This window comes from Corythoichthys intestinalis, chromosome 5, assembly GCF_030265065.1.
Source record: "Corythoichthys intestinalis isolate RoL2023-P3 chromosome 5, ASM3026506v1, whole genome shotgun sequence".
Taxonomy (NCBI): Eukaryota; Metazoa; Chordata; class Actinopteri; order Syngnathiformes; family Syngnathidae; genus Corythoichthys; species Corythoichthys intestinalis.
In genome coordinates this window covers 25,255,103-25,272,471 of record NC_080399.1, presented here as the reverse complement: position 1 = coordinate 25,272,471, position 17,369 = coordinate 25,255,103, and the positions used below count along the sequence as shown (strand labels likewise).

The 17,369-nt window shown below is 37.3% G+C and overlaps 2 protein-coding genes and 1 long non-coding RNA gene across 11 annotated transcripts in view; 2 read left to right on the top strand and 1 right to left on the bottom strand.

The window, feature by feature from the left end:
• Positions 1 to 546: 546 nt before the first annotated feature.
• LOC130916175 (uncharacterized) lies at positions 547 to 12,800 on the bottom strand. Of its 3 annotated transcripts, none has more exons than XR_009063235.1 (8): positions 12,706 to 12,795; positions 12,040 to 12,458; positions 7,410 to 7,515; positions 4,843 to 4,988; positions 4,026 to 4,120; positions 2,340 to 2,471; positions 1,421 to 1,484; positions 547 to 984 (listed from the first exon to the last, which is right to left on the bottom strand). It is a non-coding gene; the product is annotated as an uncharacterized LOC130916175 (long non-coding RNA). The 3 variants fall into 3 exon arrangements; XR_009063233.1 differs by having other exon boundaries at positions 2,359 to 2,471; XR_009063234.1 differs by lacking the exon at positions 12,040 to 12,458 and having other exon boundaries at positions 2,359 to 2,471; positions 12,706 to 12,800.
• On the top strand, positions 1,464 to 9,009 carry LOC130916174 (synaptotagmin-1-like). Its single transcript, XM_057836676.1, has 9 exons — positions 1,464 to 1,550; positions 2,962 to 3,103; positions 3,324 to 3,493; positions 3,843 to 3,956; positions 4,033 to 4,200; positions 4,845 to 5,012; positions 7,429 to 7,546; positions 7,669 to 7,802; positions 7,908 to 9,009. The coding sequence occupies exons 2-9, from the start codon at positions 2,971 to 2,973 to the stop codon at positions 8,109 to 8,111; spliced, it is 1,209 nt and encodes a 402-aa protein (XP_057692659.1). The 5' UTR covers positions 1,464 to 1,550; positions 2,962 to 2,970; the 3' UTR covers positions 8,112 to 9,009.
• otogl (otogelin-like) overlaps positions 11,940 to 17,369 on the top strand; it is a 63,708-nt gene continuing 58,278 nt past the window's right edge. For 3 of the 7 annotated variants that reach the window (XM_057836666.1, XM_057836667.1, XM_057836665.1), the window contains exons 1-2: positions 11,941 to 12,326; positions 12,531 to 12,573. In XM_057836666.1, the coding sequence (XP_057692649.1) occupies positions 12,225 to 12,326; positions 12,531 to 12,573 (145 nt within the window). In that variant the 5' untranslated portion in view covers positions 11,941 to 12,224. Of the gene's footprint in view, positions 12,327 to 12,530; positions 12,574 to 17,369 lie in introns of all 7 variants that reach the window. The other 4 variants (XM_057836669.1, XM_057836670.1, XM_057836671.1 and 1 more) reach the window with 3 other exon arrangements.

Sequence of the window (17,369 nt, the reverse complement as noted above, 5' to 3'; positions counted from 1 at the left end):
TCACATTCACTGTGTAAAATATGCGAATCAAAGACCAAATTTTTATGTTTTTGGAAAAATGTTTTCTTTATATTTGGACGATTTAAGTTCCTCTTTGAACCCAAAGGCTATAAGGACCAAAAAACACTGCAAACTATACAGCTTGTGTTGAAAATAACCCCACCCTTTTATTTATTGTTTTTGTTGTTGTACATTGTTGTTTATATGTGAATTGTCTCGCCCTATGTTTTTATATGTGTATTTGTTGTTAATAAAGTTTGTTTAATAAATAAATAAATAAATAAAGTTATGATTGGGATGAAAATAAAACTTTTTTAAAGTTATGATTAAGATTTAGTTTTTTATTTATACGTTTGTTGTAAATCATATGCACATTTTAAATCAAAATATTTTTTTTTTGTGGATATTTTGAGTAGATTGTGTGCAAAAAGTGAATAGCCATAAATCAATGAGTAAACCAGAGGTAGAGATTGAGTTTTTAACTTTGAATTGATTTATTAGCAGTTAATATTTAACATTTTCAAAAGAGTTTTAATCAGAGATTTTTTTCCCCCACATTTGAAATAGGTAATTTGTGTAAATGTATTATTTACATATACTTCAATAGTGCGTTATTTTAAAAAAACAATGGAAATAGTGTGCCTGTGTGTATGCTTACATACTGTATATTTGGTCCTTTGTATGCACAACCCTACTCATGTTTGTCTCATAGTATATTAGTCACTTCATTGATTTCCCATATAACTTTTGAAGGAGTCCCTCAATGTATTCCCTTGATAACACAAAAAGGCCTACGCTGTGTTTTATGAAGCTGCAGTAACCTTAACCTTTGTCAAAAATGATTGAATTCATCCTTGAATCCAGGTGTGTACCCCCCGCCCCCTCATCTCTTTCTCACCCTCCATGCTGCACAACATCTCTCGCTTATTTCTGGTGTTTCAAGGTGAATGGGGCTCAGGTCCGGAACTTGATCTCGCTCTGTTCCTGCAGAAACCACATCCTAAGTTTCTAAATCTGTCGGCTATTTTCTATGCATAGACGTCATCAGGGTGCTTTTGCAGTGAGACGCTCACACACAAAACGCACACGCTGTTATGTATGCGCTATGTAAATGTTAATGGTAACAACTGGCTGTATACTCTTTATGCAAACTAGCTTTTAAAAAGCAGTGTCACTACACTTATGAATATTCAGCTGTGGTCCAGAGGGGGTGAACAGCATAGATTAGACAGAGTAAAAAAAAATAATGAAAAAAAAAAAAAAAAAAAACTCCTATATTAATACGCTTCATCTATATTAACACACTACACAACATGACCAAAGTTTATAGTCAAAACTTGTCCAATTCCTTATTACTGTTTTTAAAACTTTCTGAGTGGCACAAAAACACAAAGGGCGTCGCACTGACTCTCTCCCTTACCGCACACTTGTCCTCCGCCTGTCCTGTACTGGCCTGTCATGTTCTCTCCTCCTCCTCTTCCTCTCTGTAGGGGGAAAAGGGAGCACTTCTGAGTCTGGATACCAGTGCTGTATGGATAGTCAGGATACTGGTAGGTCCATTTATGGTATTTACCTCTTAATGCAGAACAATTTAATTAAAAAAAAAATCCCTAAAAAAAAAAAAAAAAAAAAAAAAAAAAAAAAAAAAAAAAACCTGGATTGCATTTAAAAACATCATCAGGACTAAGAATTATACAAAATTGCATGATTAGGTCTTAATAGAATTCAGGTTGCTTTATTGTTTTACACAACAGTCACATTTCCTGGGAAAGATTAGTAAACTGCTTCTCTCAGCACAGTTTTAATAATGGAAAATATTTGTAAGCATGATGCATAGCTGAGTATCATTGATATGTATTTTAAAAGGTAAACATGCATGATTCTTAAAAACCTTGGCAAGTATATATACTATAACTGTAGATCTGATGATCTAGTGAATCAAATTTTGTATCACTGTCCAATGACGATGAATTTTGGTCCGTTTTTTCAATAAAAAGGAGAAACTTTGGCTGTGCGTCGGACAAGAGTATTTACTAGTAAAAGTACTATATCCATATATACTAGTACTATATGCCTTACTACGGGTACAGGTTTTCTCTGCTTTACTTTCCTCTTACATTCCCAGCTGAATGGTTCACTGATGACTTTAAATTTTAAATTGTGAATGTTTTTTTTTTTTTTTTGCTTTGTGGAGACCAGTCCAGGATGAAGATGTGTATGTATAATGGTTAAAGAAGAGTGATAACCTGATGAAGAGTCCATTAAAACAAACAGACAAAAAAAAAACTGCTGAATAAATGTCATCAAGGTGGAGGTAGTTTGTTCGGTGCAACAATGACCTCTGTGCATGGCTGTCACCTCTGTGGAGCAGTGCGCACACGTCCTCACGCGTGATGCTCCCCTCTGCCCTCCATGTCACGCCTCGGTCAGATGCAGTCATACATTGCACATCCTGCTTTCACTTTAAGTGCCTGAACAGCAGAAAAAGGAGAAGTCATTTGACACCGACAGTCATATGAGAGTATTATCAATTGATCAGTTGCATTTACAGTAGCTAGTGTTTGTTTTGTTTGGCAGGATGCAACATTTGTAAGAGAGCCAGACATCACTTTCATTAAATAAAAATGTATATGATTTGAGGACAAAAAAGTAATGAAATATAAATGATAGTGCAGTCCCATTACTGGAATTTAACTGGAATATTATAGTGGAAGGTATTCATCATATGAATGTAGTCGTAACGTTACTGGAATAAACCTGTAACATTATAAGAATGAAGTTATAATGCTAGGACAGTCATTATGTTATGACTTTAAGATGTAATGCTACGAGAATAATGATTGCAAATGAGATTAAAGGTGAGTCTTTTGCTGCTAATCCTAATTAGGATAGACTTGGTGGAAGTTTTTGTTCTAGAATGTGGTTTGTTTCTACACTTGATGCAATTCTCTGTTCTGTTAGGGGTACAACATGACGGGAGACCACCAAGCTGTACCGATCATCCCAACAAGAGCCGTCCAATGGCCTAACAGCACAGAAAACCAAACACATCCTGCAGGCCAAAGCCCAGACAGGTTCATGAGCGAGCCTCATGGAATCCACAGTGAGTTAACCCAACATATGCTGTAGTCTTGTTGTTTAAAGCTACCTTAAAATCAATTATTAGATCAAGATTTACTTGGTTGTATAATTTAACACTTGACAAGCACTATTTACAAACACTGAAATAGTAATTTCCCATATATTCCCCTTATTATGATGTGAATAAGTTCAGATTCAGATCATAACATCTTTATTTTTTACAAATGTATTTTGTTTTGCAGCGTCATCGTGGGTCGTGGTGGCTTTCTGTATTGTGAGTTTGTGTGTATTGCTCTCCTTTGGCGTGTGCGCGTGGAAGAAATGCCTAAAAAAAGACAAGGATAAGAAAAAGGGAAAAGAGAAGAGCAAGGGAGGAGATTGTGATACTGAAAATGATGGTTGGTCCAAAGAGGTAAAACTCACCTGGAGCCTTGTGTAACTTTTTTTTTGTGTATCATAGTGTTGACATCTTTGCCCATGTCTGTAAGTTGTTACTTCATAATCACATTAAGAGATCACTTATTTTGTGTTATAAGTTGAACTAGCAATGCATTATTTGTTGTGTTTCTGTAATGTATATTTTTTCTTTGCTGTAAATGTTCATGGGTTATTGTGAACAATTAAATGTGTAATCACTCAAATAGAAAGAATACGAGCATTACTATTATCAAGTATTGAATCAATATTGAGTTCAACTTAGTTATTGCCAGCATATTTGATGCCAATTTGAAATCAGAAAGTTGATACATTTGTGTGTGTAGCCACTGAAAGTCGAAAGCAAGAAGGAGACAGAGTTGTCAGACATTCAACCAAAGGAGGATGAGAAATTGGGCAGACTCCATTTTACACTAGATTACAACTTCACTGATAATATGGTGAGATATCTTCCAAATGTCACCTGATAAATACGACTTTTCGTGACTGTAAAATTTTTCTGCACTCACCTTCTAGCTTGTAGTGGGCATCTTGCAGGCAGATGGTCTTCCTGCTATGGATGTTGGCGGAAGCTCGGATCCTTACGTTAAAGTCTATTTGCTACCTGACAAAAAGAAGAAGTTTGAAACCAAAGTACACCGGAAGACTCTGGAGCCCAACTTCAATGAGACGTTTATATTTAAGGTAATTTTTTTCATTTTCTTTTGTTGAAATGATGAAATTTATGGTAAAACCAAGTTACAGACAACATTTTTTTTGCATTATTACTGATTGCCATAAAATTGCCATTTTTAATATTTTTGCCCTCATGGAAAATCACACAAAAAATCCCCACAGTTCAATAATCCCATTATAGTCAATGTAATGTAATGTAAACCATCCATCCAATAACATGAGCTGGAGCTGATCTAAATTGATTGGGAAAAAGTTTGTTAAACCTTGCATTGGTCACAAGCCAATCACAGGGCACACACAGAGAAAATACCAATATACCATTGACGGTCACATTGTAGTCTATGGAGAATTTCAAGTACTGTATATGCAGGTTTTTAGATTATGACAGAAAGCCAGAACGTAGTCTATTGAAGTTACAGGAAAGTTGAGGAACCTCTATATGGATCTAAGAACTAATGCCGAGTTCAATGTGCTAAGATTATGTTGTATATTGTATATCAAAAGCCCCCCCCCCCCCCACACACACACACATACATTACTGTTCTACAGTCATTATCACAATTTCATTGGTACTTTCATTTTTTTCATTCGAAATCCAAAGAAAAAGGCAAAAACAGAGTCAAAACCTAATAATTGTATGAATGTACATACAGGTACCATACACCGAGCTGGGCGGCAAGACACTAGTGATGACCGTGTACGACTTTGACCGCTTTTCCAAGCACGACGCAATCGGGGTGGTGAAGATACCGATGAGCAGCGTGGACTTCAGCCAGTCACTGCAGGAGTGGCGGGATCTGCAGAAGGCCGAAAAAGAGGAGGTGTGTGTGTGTGTATGCCATAAATAGATTTCTCTACTAATGTGTGAACCCGGCATCGTTGAATGAGATCCAACACAAGAGCTGTATCAAATATTCTATAATTACAAAGACAATGCTTGGTTTTAATACTGTCAGTGTGGTAGCTGTATAATTATCATGATATAAGTAAAAATGTGCAACCTACTTTTTGAAACTAAAAATTGTTAACAGCACCAACTATTTCATTTTGGCAAGTATGTGTGACCTCATGAAATGTAAACAACTGAGAATAGTGATATATTAAATAGGGGTAGGAGTCGAACAAAACAATCCTATACAGTATTTTTAGTTGATTTGCCAATATCTACAGTGGGGTAAATAAGTATTTTGTCAACCACTAATTGTTTAAGTTCTCCCACTTGAAAATATTAGAGAGGCCTGTAATTGTCAACATGGGTAAACCTCAACCATGAGAGACAGAATGTGGGGAAAAAAAACATAAAATCACATTGTTTGATTTCTAAAGAATTTGTTTGCAAATCATGGTGGAAAATAAGTATTTGGTCAATACCAAAAGTTCACCTCAATACTTTGTTATCTACCCTTTGTTGGCAATAACGGAGGCCAAACGTTTTCTGTAACTCTTCACAAGCTTTTCACACACTGTTGCTGGTATTTTGGCCCATTCCTCCATGCAGATTTCCTCTAGAGCAGTGATGTTTTGGGGCTGTCGTTGGGCAACATGGACTTTCAACTCCCTCCATAGAGTTTCTATTGGGTGGAGATCTGGAGACTGGCTAGGCCACTCCAGGACCTTGAAATGCTTCTTACGAAGCCACTCTTTGTTGCTCTGGCTTTATGTTTGGGATCATTGTCATGCTGAAAGACCCAGCCACGTCTCATCTTCAATGCCCTTACTGATGGAAGGAGATTTTCACTCACAATCTCTCGATACATGGCCCCATTCATTCTTTCCTTTCCTTTTTTCCTGGTCCCTTTGCAGAAAAACAGCCCCAAAGCATGATGTTTCCACCCCCATGCTTCACAGTGGGTATGGTGTTCTTCAGATGCAATTCAGTATTCTTTCTCCTCCAAACACGAGAACCTGTGTTTCTACCAAAAAGTTCTATTTTGGTTCATCTGACCATAACACATTCTCCCAGTCCTCTTCTGGATCATCCAAATGCTCTCTAGCAAACCGCAGGCGGCCCTGGACGTGTATTTTCTTCAATAGGGGGACACGTCTGGCAGTGCAGGATTTGAGTCCCTGGCGGCGCATTGTGTTACTAATAGTAGGCTTTGTTACCGTGGTCCCAGCTCTCTGGAGGTCATTCACTAGATCCCCCTGTGTGGTTCTGGGATTTTTGCTCACCATTCTTGTTATCAGTTTGACGCCACGGGGTGAGATCTTGCATGGAGCCCCAGATCAAGGGAGATTATCAGTGGTCTTGAATGTCTTCCATTTTCTAAAAATTGCTCCCACAGTTGATTTCTTTACACCAAGCGTTTTACCTATGCTGGTCTACAATTTTGTCTCTGGTGTCCTTCCACAGCTCTTTGGTCTTGGCCATAGTGGAGTTTGGAGTGTGACCGACTGAGATTGTGGACAGGTGTCTTTTATACCGATAATGAGTTAAAACAGGTGCCGTTATTACAGGTAACGAGTGGAGCCTCGCTAGAAGAAGTCCACTCTTTGACAGCCAGAAATCTTGCTTGATTGTAGGTGCTCAAATACTTATTTTCCACTCTAATTTGGAAATTCATTCATTCATTCATTCATTTTCCATGCCGCTTGTCCTCACGAGGGTCGCGGAGGTGCTGGAGCCTATCCCAGCTAACTACGGGCAGTAGGCAGGGGACACCCTGAACTGGTTGCCAGCCAGTCGCAGGGCACAAGGAGACATACAACCATTCACGCACACACTCTTACCTACGGACAATTTAGAGTGTTCAATCAGCCTACCATGCATGTTTTTGGGATGTGGGAGGAAACCGGAGTTCCCGGAGGTAACCCACGCAGGCACGGGGAGAACATGCAAACTCCACACAGGAAGGCCGAAGCCCGGGATTGAACCCTTGATCTCAGAACTGTGAGGCAGACGTGCTAACCACTCAGCTACCGTGCCGCCTAATTTGGAAATAAATTCTTTAAAAATCAAACAATGTGATTTTCTGTTTTTTTTCCACATTCTGTCTCTCATGGTTGAGGTTTACCCATGTTGACAATTACAGGCATCTCTAATCTTTTCAAGTAGGAGAACTTGCACACTTGGTTGTTGACTAAATACTTACTTGCCCCACTGCATAAGAAATATAGTTAAAGTTGACCGTAGTCAAGCTTGTATAACACTTTTTGTCAATTCAGTAAATATTTCTGCACAAAGCTGAGGAGTACATATTTTCCACAAGTATCAGTACCTCTTTTTCTGTGTATTAGAGTGAGAGGCTTGGAGACATTTGTTTGTCCTTGAGGTATGTTCCAACAGCAGGGAAGCTGACTGTTGTGATTCTTGAGGCCAAAAACCTGAAGAAAATGGATGTGGGTGGATTATCAGGTGTGTCAAAATTGAAGCAACACACACACTGCCACCTGAGACTTTTTAGTGTTTAAGTATTTCACTATCAAAACCTAATTATGAATGAACTGCACTAGTTAAGTTCCTGTTCTGCCCATCAGATCCTTATGTGAAGATCCACTTGATGCTGAATGGGAAAAGACTTAAGAAAAAGAAAACAACAATCAAAAAGAACACTTTGAACCCTTACTACAATGAGTCCTTCAGTTTTGAAGTGTCGTGTGAACAGATAGAGGTACTAAAAGGCACAACGTAATTCTTAAGCACTATAAATTACTTGGATTACATCTAAAACAAATGCATTGATCTTCTATGTTTGTGTATTCATCAATATCTCCAGAAGGTACAGGTTGCAGTGACCGTACTGGACTATGACAAGATAGGAAAAAATGACGCAATTGGGAAAGTACTGTTGGGAAGCAGCGTCGCTGGAACCGAGCATCACCATTGGTCGGATATGCTCGCAAACCCTAGGCGGCCAATCGCGCAGTGGCATAGCCTTCAACCAGAAGATGACATCAACGCCCTAATTTCCAAGAAATGAATACCCAAGGGTGACAATTAATAAACTGACCCTCCTTGACGTCAACTCCTTTTCCGTTTAGGCTTCTTCAGTCTTCAATAGATATTAAAAATATGAATCAATTGTGTAAAAAGTGATCACGACTCAAACTCTGCAGACGGTATAATTTATGAATATAGTGGAAACTAACAGAGTGAACACAACCTGTTCAAGGATGCTGGTCAAACTTTGGGTCTTTCTACTTTATCATTTATGTATCATAGTATCATTTTTGGGTTCAACTTTTACCCTCCTAAAATGTATTGAATTTGCAGGAACCATTTCAAATAACAATTTAGCATACTTATAGGACATACAGTAGATCCAATGTAGAGAACAAGTTGCTCACAGTGTAGTAAATCTATATGCCGTAACTACTTGCCTTTTATTTTGATTGCACCCTTACTGCATATGCACGGGAGGGGAGTCCCCTTACATTAACATACTAACTTTGAGGTATACTGTACCATTATTCTAATACGTTGATGTCAATTAATTGACGCTATTTTGTAACAAACGGCAACAACAGACGCTTTCTACACACTTTTCCATTTGTATCAGCTGTGCCCTTCTGTACGAGAACCCAAAAATGTTTAACACTCATGGTTTATCATCGAATCCATTTGATATTAACGGAGGGTTAGGGAAATCTCTACTACTGGGATTTTGTGTGACAAGAAAGGTAAAAATCTCATGAAGATTTTGGTCATTACAAAATTGAGCTTGTTTGAGTCCCTAAGAATGTCAAAGTTTTAAAAAATATTTACTCAACACTTTTCCTTTTTTCCTTATCCTATTATGAACATTATGACAATTATCAATTATACCACTTGTGTTTTTTTATTATTTGTTGAGGGGAAAAAATGTACTGTTCCAGACTATGTATACACCTTCTATACAATAAGATACATTTTATGAAAAACTATGTGTGATTTCCTCTGTCTGCTTTATTCAGTCACACACTCAGGATATCAATTACTGATCATGATTATGATCAGAGGTGGGTGGTAAAGCGTTACATGTACTCAGTTACATTTACTTGAGTAACTTTTACTAAGCAATACTTTTTACTTGAGTAGATTTGTGAAGAAAAAAACCACTACTATTACTCCGCTACTTTGGGCTATACAAGAGTCGTTACATTTTTCCTCTTTATTCTACATATTACATTTATTTATTTATTTATTGTTTTGCCAGCGATGCCAAGAGTTGAGACGTGCCTGGTGTATTACCGGGATAGGTCTACCAATTTCACCAATGAGACATCGCAACAATAATCACATGACACCATTATACCAATCAGAAGCAAGCTTGCCGTTCTATCTTCACGCCAGCCTGTTCAATCATGCAGTGTCTTTAAAGCACCATAAAAAATGAAGTATTTGATATGAACCACTGCCCTCAACATGACTCGAAAGCGTGGATTTTAACCTCTCTCCAAATTTTTATTTCGCACCGATTGACCACGGAAAACCGGAGATATGATCCTTCTAATTCCAAAATAGTTATTATGAAGTAACTCTTCACTATTCTAACAAGAAACTTTTTTCTCCCCCAGAGGGCACTCATGCTCTTTGAACGAATAATGCTTCATTTATGTTTTGTTTTTTTCTCTCATCGGAATTCACAGATTTTATTTTTATTTATTTATTTATTTGTATTTCTTTGGCTTAATGTGGTTATGTAAGGGTTATTGTAGAGTATCATTATATCAACAGTCCATATAGATACCTTTGTGCTCAGAAAATAATACCATTGTTTAAAAAAGAAAAAAAATCCAACAAAAATATAAGCAGTTACTCACAATGTTACTCATTACTTGAGTATTCTTTTCACCAAATTATTTTTTACTTGTAGTTGAGTACATTTTTTGGACGACTACTTATACTTTTACTTGAGTAATATTATTTTGAAGTAACGCTACTCTTACTTGAGGAAAATTGATTCTGATTATGATTAAAGGAGGGTGGAACTATTTCGCTTGATTAGATGTTCAATATGCACACACACACAGATGATAAAGTTCGAAAAATTGATAACCATCCAAATTTACAGTATAAATTGTTTGAATTGTTTGCTTTCTAATAATAGGCCTACTAACAGACGATTTGACAGCTCTAATAAAAACCACTAAAACGTAAGTGGGCGGTAAGTAATATTCGGATAATAAGTGTAAGCCTAAAGTAGACACTGCATAGGGTGACCATATTTTGATTTCCAAAAAAGAGGACACTCGGCCCGGCCTCGAGATTTTTACTCGAAGTCCACTCAAAGATGCCTATATAACATTAATATATCTAAAGTGTGCCTCCTCCATCTGGATATAAAAATTCCGTTTTATTACAAAAAAAAAAACAAAAACAAAAAAAAAAAAAAAACATAGGCCTATTGCCATATACTGTAGTATATACTATACACTATATGGAAATATTTTTTTACTCAACTGGTAACTCAACAGGCTTTATTTTCCCTAAAAAAATAATCAAACCTTAAAAAAAAAAAAAAACCTCATAATGATTAAAAAAATATCTATATATATAATGCAGACCCATGGAAATGTAGTCCAGTCAATACGCACACACAGTAGGCTATGTGCCAATTCAACATTTTTATAAATTGCTATCACGACAATTGTCGTTGACAAATTTTTATTCCCACTCAATTTTTATTCTCATTCAGTGTTCTAGATTGTACGCAAACAATAACCGAAATAAACTGACAAGCTATTCAACCTGCATGTTTCCAAACGCAGCAATTCAAAACTGCATTGCCCATAATGCCTAGCGCGGCTGAGCGCACTGATAGCTACCCTGTTAGCAAGTACCGGGCGAGGCAAAATCAAACTTTGCTATAAAAGTTTACAATCATCAGCAGCGCAACGATGCGACACCAAACAGGATTTTACAGATTACACCAGTACAAATCTCAGACAGAAGTCAACAGTTGCCATTATATACGTATTTATCGTAAAAAACTCTTAACTGGGCAGGCGCTCCTACTTAAAATATACTAACACTCAACCAAATACACGAACGCAGAACAATTAAAACAAGACTAATACAATATACTGCATCTCTGTGTACACATATAACCCAATATACAACAGAAGACATGTGATCGACATCATCAGGAGAGAAACCTACAGAAAGGTGTGTGGAGCCATGTCTTAAAACTCCTTTCTGTAGTCTGATCTCTTGCCAAACTGTCTACCGTCGTTAGATGGTGGTAATTCCCCATGAAACAAAGGGCAAACTGCCAACAAAAAACAAGAAGATCTACTCCTTCTCCCGCCCCTACTAGTCGGAGCCACGTCAAAGCAGGCAGGCGCTGCCTCCTAGTGGCCGGATGGATTCTCTTCAAATTGGTCCCGTGAAAAATCATAAAACCGGACATTTTCATGAATTTATGAAACCCGGCCGGACCCTCCGGAGAGCACGAAATAAGAGGACATATCCGGGCAAAAGAGGACGTTCGGTCATCCTAACACTGCATTACTTACCGGCATAGAATAAATAATATGGTTTATATATATTAAAACTGAAAATGTACTTTATTTGTAAACTGTGCCTTTCATACTACAGTTGGAAAGATATTCAAGGTAGGTAAAGGAAAACTGTCTAATGGAATTTGAATCATGATAATTGAAGGAGGAACTATGTAACCTATTTATTTCAAACTCATATAGTCATACTGACAAAAACAATAATGGTGTTGTTGTTATTTTTGAACATACAAGCATAGTTTGACGCTACCTTTAAATCCTTGAGATGCTAACTTGCTATTAGCTATGATGCTAACTAGATGTAGTCGAGAGGAGAGTATACAAATAGTTTTTTCATTTCTTGAAACGAAAAAACAAGCTTAAAAAGTCCGTTTGCGTTGCTAATGTGGAAGAACTGGAGATTAGTACCTTGGCTGCGTTTTCACCTGTTGAGTGGGAGTGGATTGTGTGCTGTGACCAGGCTGATAAAGTTCCCCCCCATTCCACTTCCACTGACTGTCTACGTCTGCGATCCACTTGCTATTTTTTTGTTCCCGAGGGCCACCCTGGTCCAAATGTCCTCCCGAGACCAGTGACATGCACTGGATTCTGAGATGAGTTTCAAGCAGAGAGTAAGACAGATTGCTGTCATGTTGTTTTATCTTTCCCAACTCCTCATTCTTCTCTTTGGGGGTAAGTTCATCACCAACAAGAAGGTATGCTCATTTACCACCGTCGTACGTTGTTAGTGATTGATTATGGTGTATTTCGACTAATTCCTGGATCCTGATGCTTAGTTTATGCAGTCACTGTGGGAATGGAACTCTTGTCGTAAAACAAAAGAAGACCTGTAAAAATGATAATGGCAATTTAAAGAATGCTTTTGTTTGAATTTTCTGATTATTTCTTGACATCTTTAGGAGTCCAGAATCGACCTTCAATTTCAGAAGCAAAAATACCGAGGTAAAGAAATAGCCTATAGTGTTATTATCTTTGTTTTGTTTTTTTAAATAAATTCATGAATTTATTGATTCATTCATTCATTTTCCAAGCCGCTTATTTAAATTAAACCATGATAGGCATTCAAGAGCATACCTGAGTTTGTGCTTTCAAAAGAATTGTTGTTTGCCAGAACAGCAATATTAAGTCGTAGCCAGAGATCAAGGTCGTTGGTTTGGTCTCAACATTGGTAGGGAGGATATAACTATGGGGCGCCGTTTGTAAAGCAGCACATGCTGAAAATTTTCTCACATTTAGCGCCACACAGTGTTTAAAATGGTGTGAAATTTTTAAAGTCACTTTTTTTTTTTTTTTTGTGCACATTTCCACCATTATTTAGCAACTTAAATACTTTGGACCTGATTCTTTAAATCCAGAACTAAATATTTAATTTAAATCTTAAATTCATATCCTATATCAAAAATGTTAAATCAGCAGTGGCGCCCCCAGGGGGTGGCCACGGCCACCCCTATAAATTTGTTGGCCACCCGACTGGCCACCCTGCTTGCCAGTATATTGTTAGATTGTTGTAGCATCAGTTATGCATTTCATCCCAAATGCAAATCTGGCAGCACCTGCTTTTCCCCAGTAATTATTTTGTTTTGTTAAATGTACACTTTATGCCTAATATATACATAACACAATAAAACAGAATTGTTGTGGAACTCAAAATGTTGACTGGACAGTTGTGGACGATGCACATTAAATCATTAGTAACATCAAATATTACACAATACACCAAAGTATATCAGTACCCGTGTCATTAAGTCTTTCTGATAGTTTTCCCTTACCTTTTTACTGCAATAATATAATGCAAACCTGAAATTATGGCTTTTAGTTTTGTTGTGCCACCCCAAGATTTTAAGTGGCCCCATCTGGCCACCCCAATGAAAAATTTCTAGAGGCGCCACTGTTAATCAGGTAACGTTTGGAAATAAATATTTAGCTTAATACGCAAATTTACATGACTGGAGACTGGAAGTAACAAAATAAAAGCTGGTGGAGCAGCTTAGACTGTGTGTTTACGTTGCTTGAAAATGAATAAAACCTACTCAATGGTGGCAGTCTGCTCGTAGACATGAGTCATTGTGATAATAACAATATATATGTAAAATACATATTTAGGAGAAACTATTTAAAGAGTATTTTGTGTGCTCCAGCTTCTATTTTGTTACTTCCGGTCTCCAGTCATGTGAATTTGCATATTAAGCTAAATTCTTCCGGTCGCCAGTAATGTGAATTTGCATATTAAGCTAAATATTTAGTTCCGACTGTCTCCAGATTTAGCATTTAGGATATTGGTATAAACATAGGATTTCAATTAAATATTTAGCTCTGGATTTAAACATTCAGGTACAAAACCTCTTATTTAAAAATGAATATTTAAGTTGCTAAATAATTTTGTAAATGTGCAAAAAACGTGACTAAAAATTTCACACCACGTTTTCAACAATGTGTGGCGCTAAATGTGACAAAATGTTGTCGTAATTTTCAGCATGTGCTCCTTTACAAACGGCGCCCCATATATAACAGCATAACCTGCATGTACACTTTTTGCTCGGGATAGGACATTAATAAGACCAAACAGATTGGGTGAATGGGGGTCAGGGCTACATTTCTCACAAATATAAACCTAATTAATTGATGTGCTAAATCAGCGGTGCTCATTACATTGATAAGATTGACCAGTCCGTCGCAGCAATAGTGTGGGTAGCTCGCAGCACCCCCCCCCCAAATTTTTTTTCAATGTACATGGTTAATTATGATAGCACCCCCCCCCCCATTTTTTTCTATGTACATGGTTAATTATGATAATGTTTTTTGCATGTTGTGTTGTGTGAGCAACATTTGAGGTTATGCAGCACCCGTCCCTCTCTAAGCAGCTTCTTGCTCACGTTTTTCTAGTTCTATAGTTTCCAGCAGATTCACTACATTTCTCACACTTTAATTAACATTAACAGTAGAAAACACAAACAGAAGGACACTTCTCTCTAAGCAGCTTACTACTCGAGTTTTGCAGGTTAGCAGATTTACACCGTTTAACATTATGCTAACTCTGATGGAGGTCTGACTTCCAATAGCAAAATTTGCGGTGTGTTGCCCACCTCCACTAAATTGACGTCTTTTTACATATACTTACAGTGGCTGCTGCTGTTGGCTGAAAATATCCCTCCTCTTCAAGGGGGGCGTAGGAGTTGGCATGTTGTGTGTGCGTGTTGGGGGTGGGTCAAGTCATCAGCTAATCAAACGTGCGTTTGCGGGGGGGGGGGGGGGGTGTAACGGCGCTTTCAGGAAGTGAAAAGGAAAATATAAGTTTGAACATAATCAAAATAATTCACTAAATAATGGTAGGGTCAATTCTATCCTTACAACATATGGGAAGACAATCTAAAATATATGTATAACTGAACCCATTATATAATGCATATAAGGTTGCTTAAAGGTTCGTTGGGACAATTTGAGCATCCTGAAAAGTTGGTAGTGTTATGTCCCTAACGTCCCTATGCAAACCTACGCCTTTGCCGGAGATGTCCACGCTACTTACAGTGCTGGCCAAAAGTTTTGGCACCCCTACAATTCTGTCAGATAATGCTCAATTTCTCCCAGAAAATGATTGCAATTACAAATGCTTTGGTAGTAATATCTTCATTTATTTTGCATGCAAGCAAAAAACACAAAAGATAATGGGAAAAAATTAAATCATTACCATTTTACACAAAAATCCAAAAATGGGCTGGACAAAAGTATGGGCACCCTTTGAAAAATCATGTGACGCTTCCTAATTTGTGTAATTAACAGCACCTTTTACTTACCTGTGGCACATAACCGGTGGTATCAATAACAAAATCACACTTGTAGTCAGTTCAAATGGATTAAAGTTGACTCAACCTGAGTCCTTGTGTATACCACATTGAGCATGGAGAAAAGAAAGAAGACCAAAGAACTGTCTGAGGACTTGAGAAGCAAAATTGTGAGGAAGCATGGGCAATCTCAAGGATACAAGTCCATCTCCAAAGACCTGAATGTTGCTGTGTCTACTGTATGCAGTGTCATCAATAAGTGTAAAGTTGTGGACGGAAAAGAAAAATTGGCGAGAGATTTCAACGAAATATTGTGCGGAGGGTGGATAAAGGACCTCAACTAACATCCAAACAAGTTCAAGCTGTCCTACAGTCCAAGGGTACAACAGTGTCAATCCGTACTATCCGCCAGCGTCTGAATGAAAAGGGACTCTATGGTAGGATACCCAGGAAGACCCCACTTCTGGCCCAGAGACATTAAAAAGCCGGGCTGGAGTTTTCCAAAACTTACCTGAGAAAGCCAAAAACGTTTTGGAAGAATGGCTGAGGGTGCCAATACTTTTGTCCGGCCCATTTTTGGAGTTTTGTGTAAAATGATATAATTTTTTTTTCTCCATTCTTTTTTCTGTTTTTTCATTGGAAGCAAAATAAATATTACTACCAAAGCATTTGTAATTGCAATCATTTTCTGGGAGAAATAGAGCATCATCTGACAGAATTGCAGGGATGCCAATACTTTTTGCCAGGACTGTATGGCCTGCACAAGAATCTTTGATTCAATCTATACTATGTTGCATTTCTCAGTTTTAATACTGGATGGAGCTCTTCATTTAAATAGCGCCTCTCCATTAGCACAGGGCTCAAAACCAGACATGTCGAAATCAATGCAGAAAACTGTCATCACACCTGTGCTCAGGTTTTTTTTTGTTTTTTTTTTTGCAAAACGTTTACATTGGCAGGGTAAATTTTCCACATTTCAGGACAAACATTTCATACCTGCTATTCCTGCTCATACTATGATTCTACTGCGACCACAAACTGTCTCTGTGGGTTCAGAATTTTTTTTTTTTTTTTTAACTAGCATGGAATTGTTTTATACAACTTTGAAATGTTGTTTTGCCTACAAATTACTTTGCAAGCACAACCTTTCTGACACTTGCTTTATCCCAGAGTAGCAGTGGTTATAGTACATTTGCCTCACGGTCAAGAGCTTCTGGGTGTACATCTTGGCTTAAGTTTGCATGTTTTCTCTGTTCTTTAGTGGGCTTCCTAAACTTTAGGAAATTTACTCATCAGTGACCTTAAAGTTTGCAAGAACAGTAGAAAATCAATTGATGAAAACAGCAATACTCTATGATGCATTTGATAGTCGTGAAGTCTATTGTATGATGTATGATAATTCACTGTTTGTTTACACTGTAAAGGGTATATTTTTGTTTTCTATTTTGTCGCATTCGAAACAATGTTTTCACATTTTTAGATTTATTTTGGTTTATGCCTTGTCTCTGAAACATCAGTCAAAACTCAATGTGATGCTCTGTAGAGCTACACTACTATTGTGCCAGCTCCACACTGCACAGTGTCAAATCCCTTGAGCATTGTTGTCATTCTAAAAAGGCAAAGTAAGGTTGTTTTGTTTTTTGTATGGCATGTTGAAGGCAGAGGACACTTGGAATGCTTTACATTAGGCATCATGACAAAATGTAAATCCAAAACAGGAAAATTGAGCGGAAGAATACAGCATAATTTATTTGCATTTTTTAGACAAATACTATTGAAAATATTTCTCAAAGAAAATTATTTTGTAGGAGAGTAAAAATCATGTTGCTGAGTGCACTGATGTTCAATATAATCAAATAGACTGAGTAGTGTGAAGTTAGTTTTACAATACGTTCTACTAATTTAAGTACTGTATATAAGGTTTGTGTAACTTCTTCCTATTTTTGAGTAACTAACACC

Coding starts and splice junctions, on each gene's coding strand:
- LOC130916174 (XM_057836676.1), top strand. CDS start 2,971: ATGACGGGAGACCACCAAGCTGTACCGATCATCCCAACAAGAGCCGTC. Junction 3,957..4,032: donor ACAACTTCACTGATAATATG/GTGAGATATCTT, acceptor CTCACCTTCTAG/CTTGTAGTGGGCATCTTGCA. Junction 4,201..4,844: donor ATGAGACGTTTATATTTAAG/GTAATTTTTTTC, acceptor ATGTACATACAG/GTACCATACACCGAGCTGGG.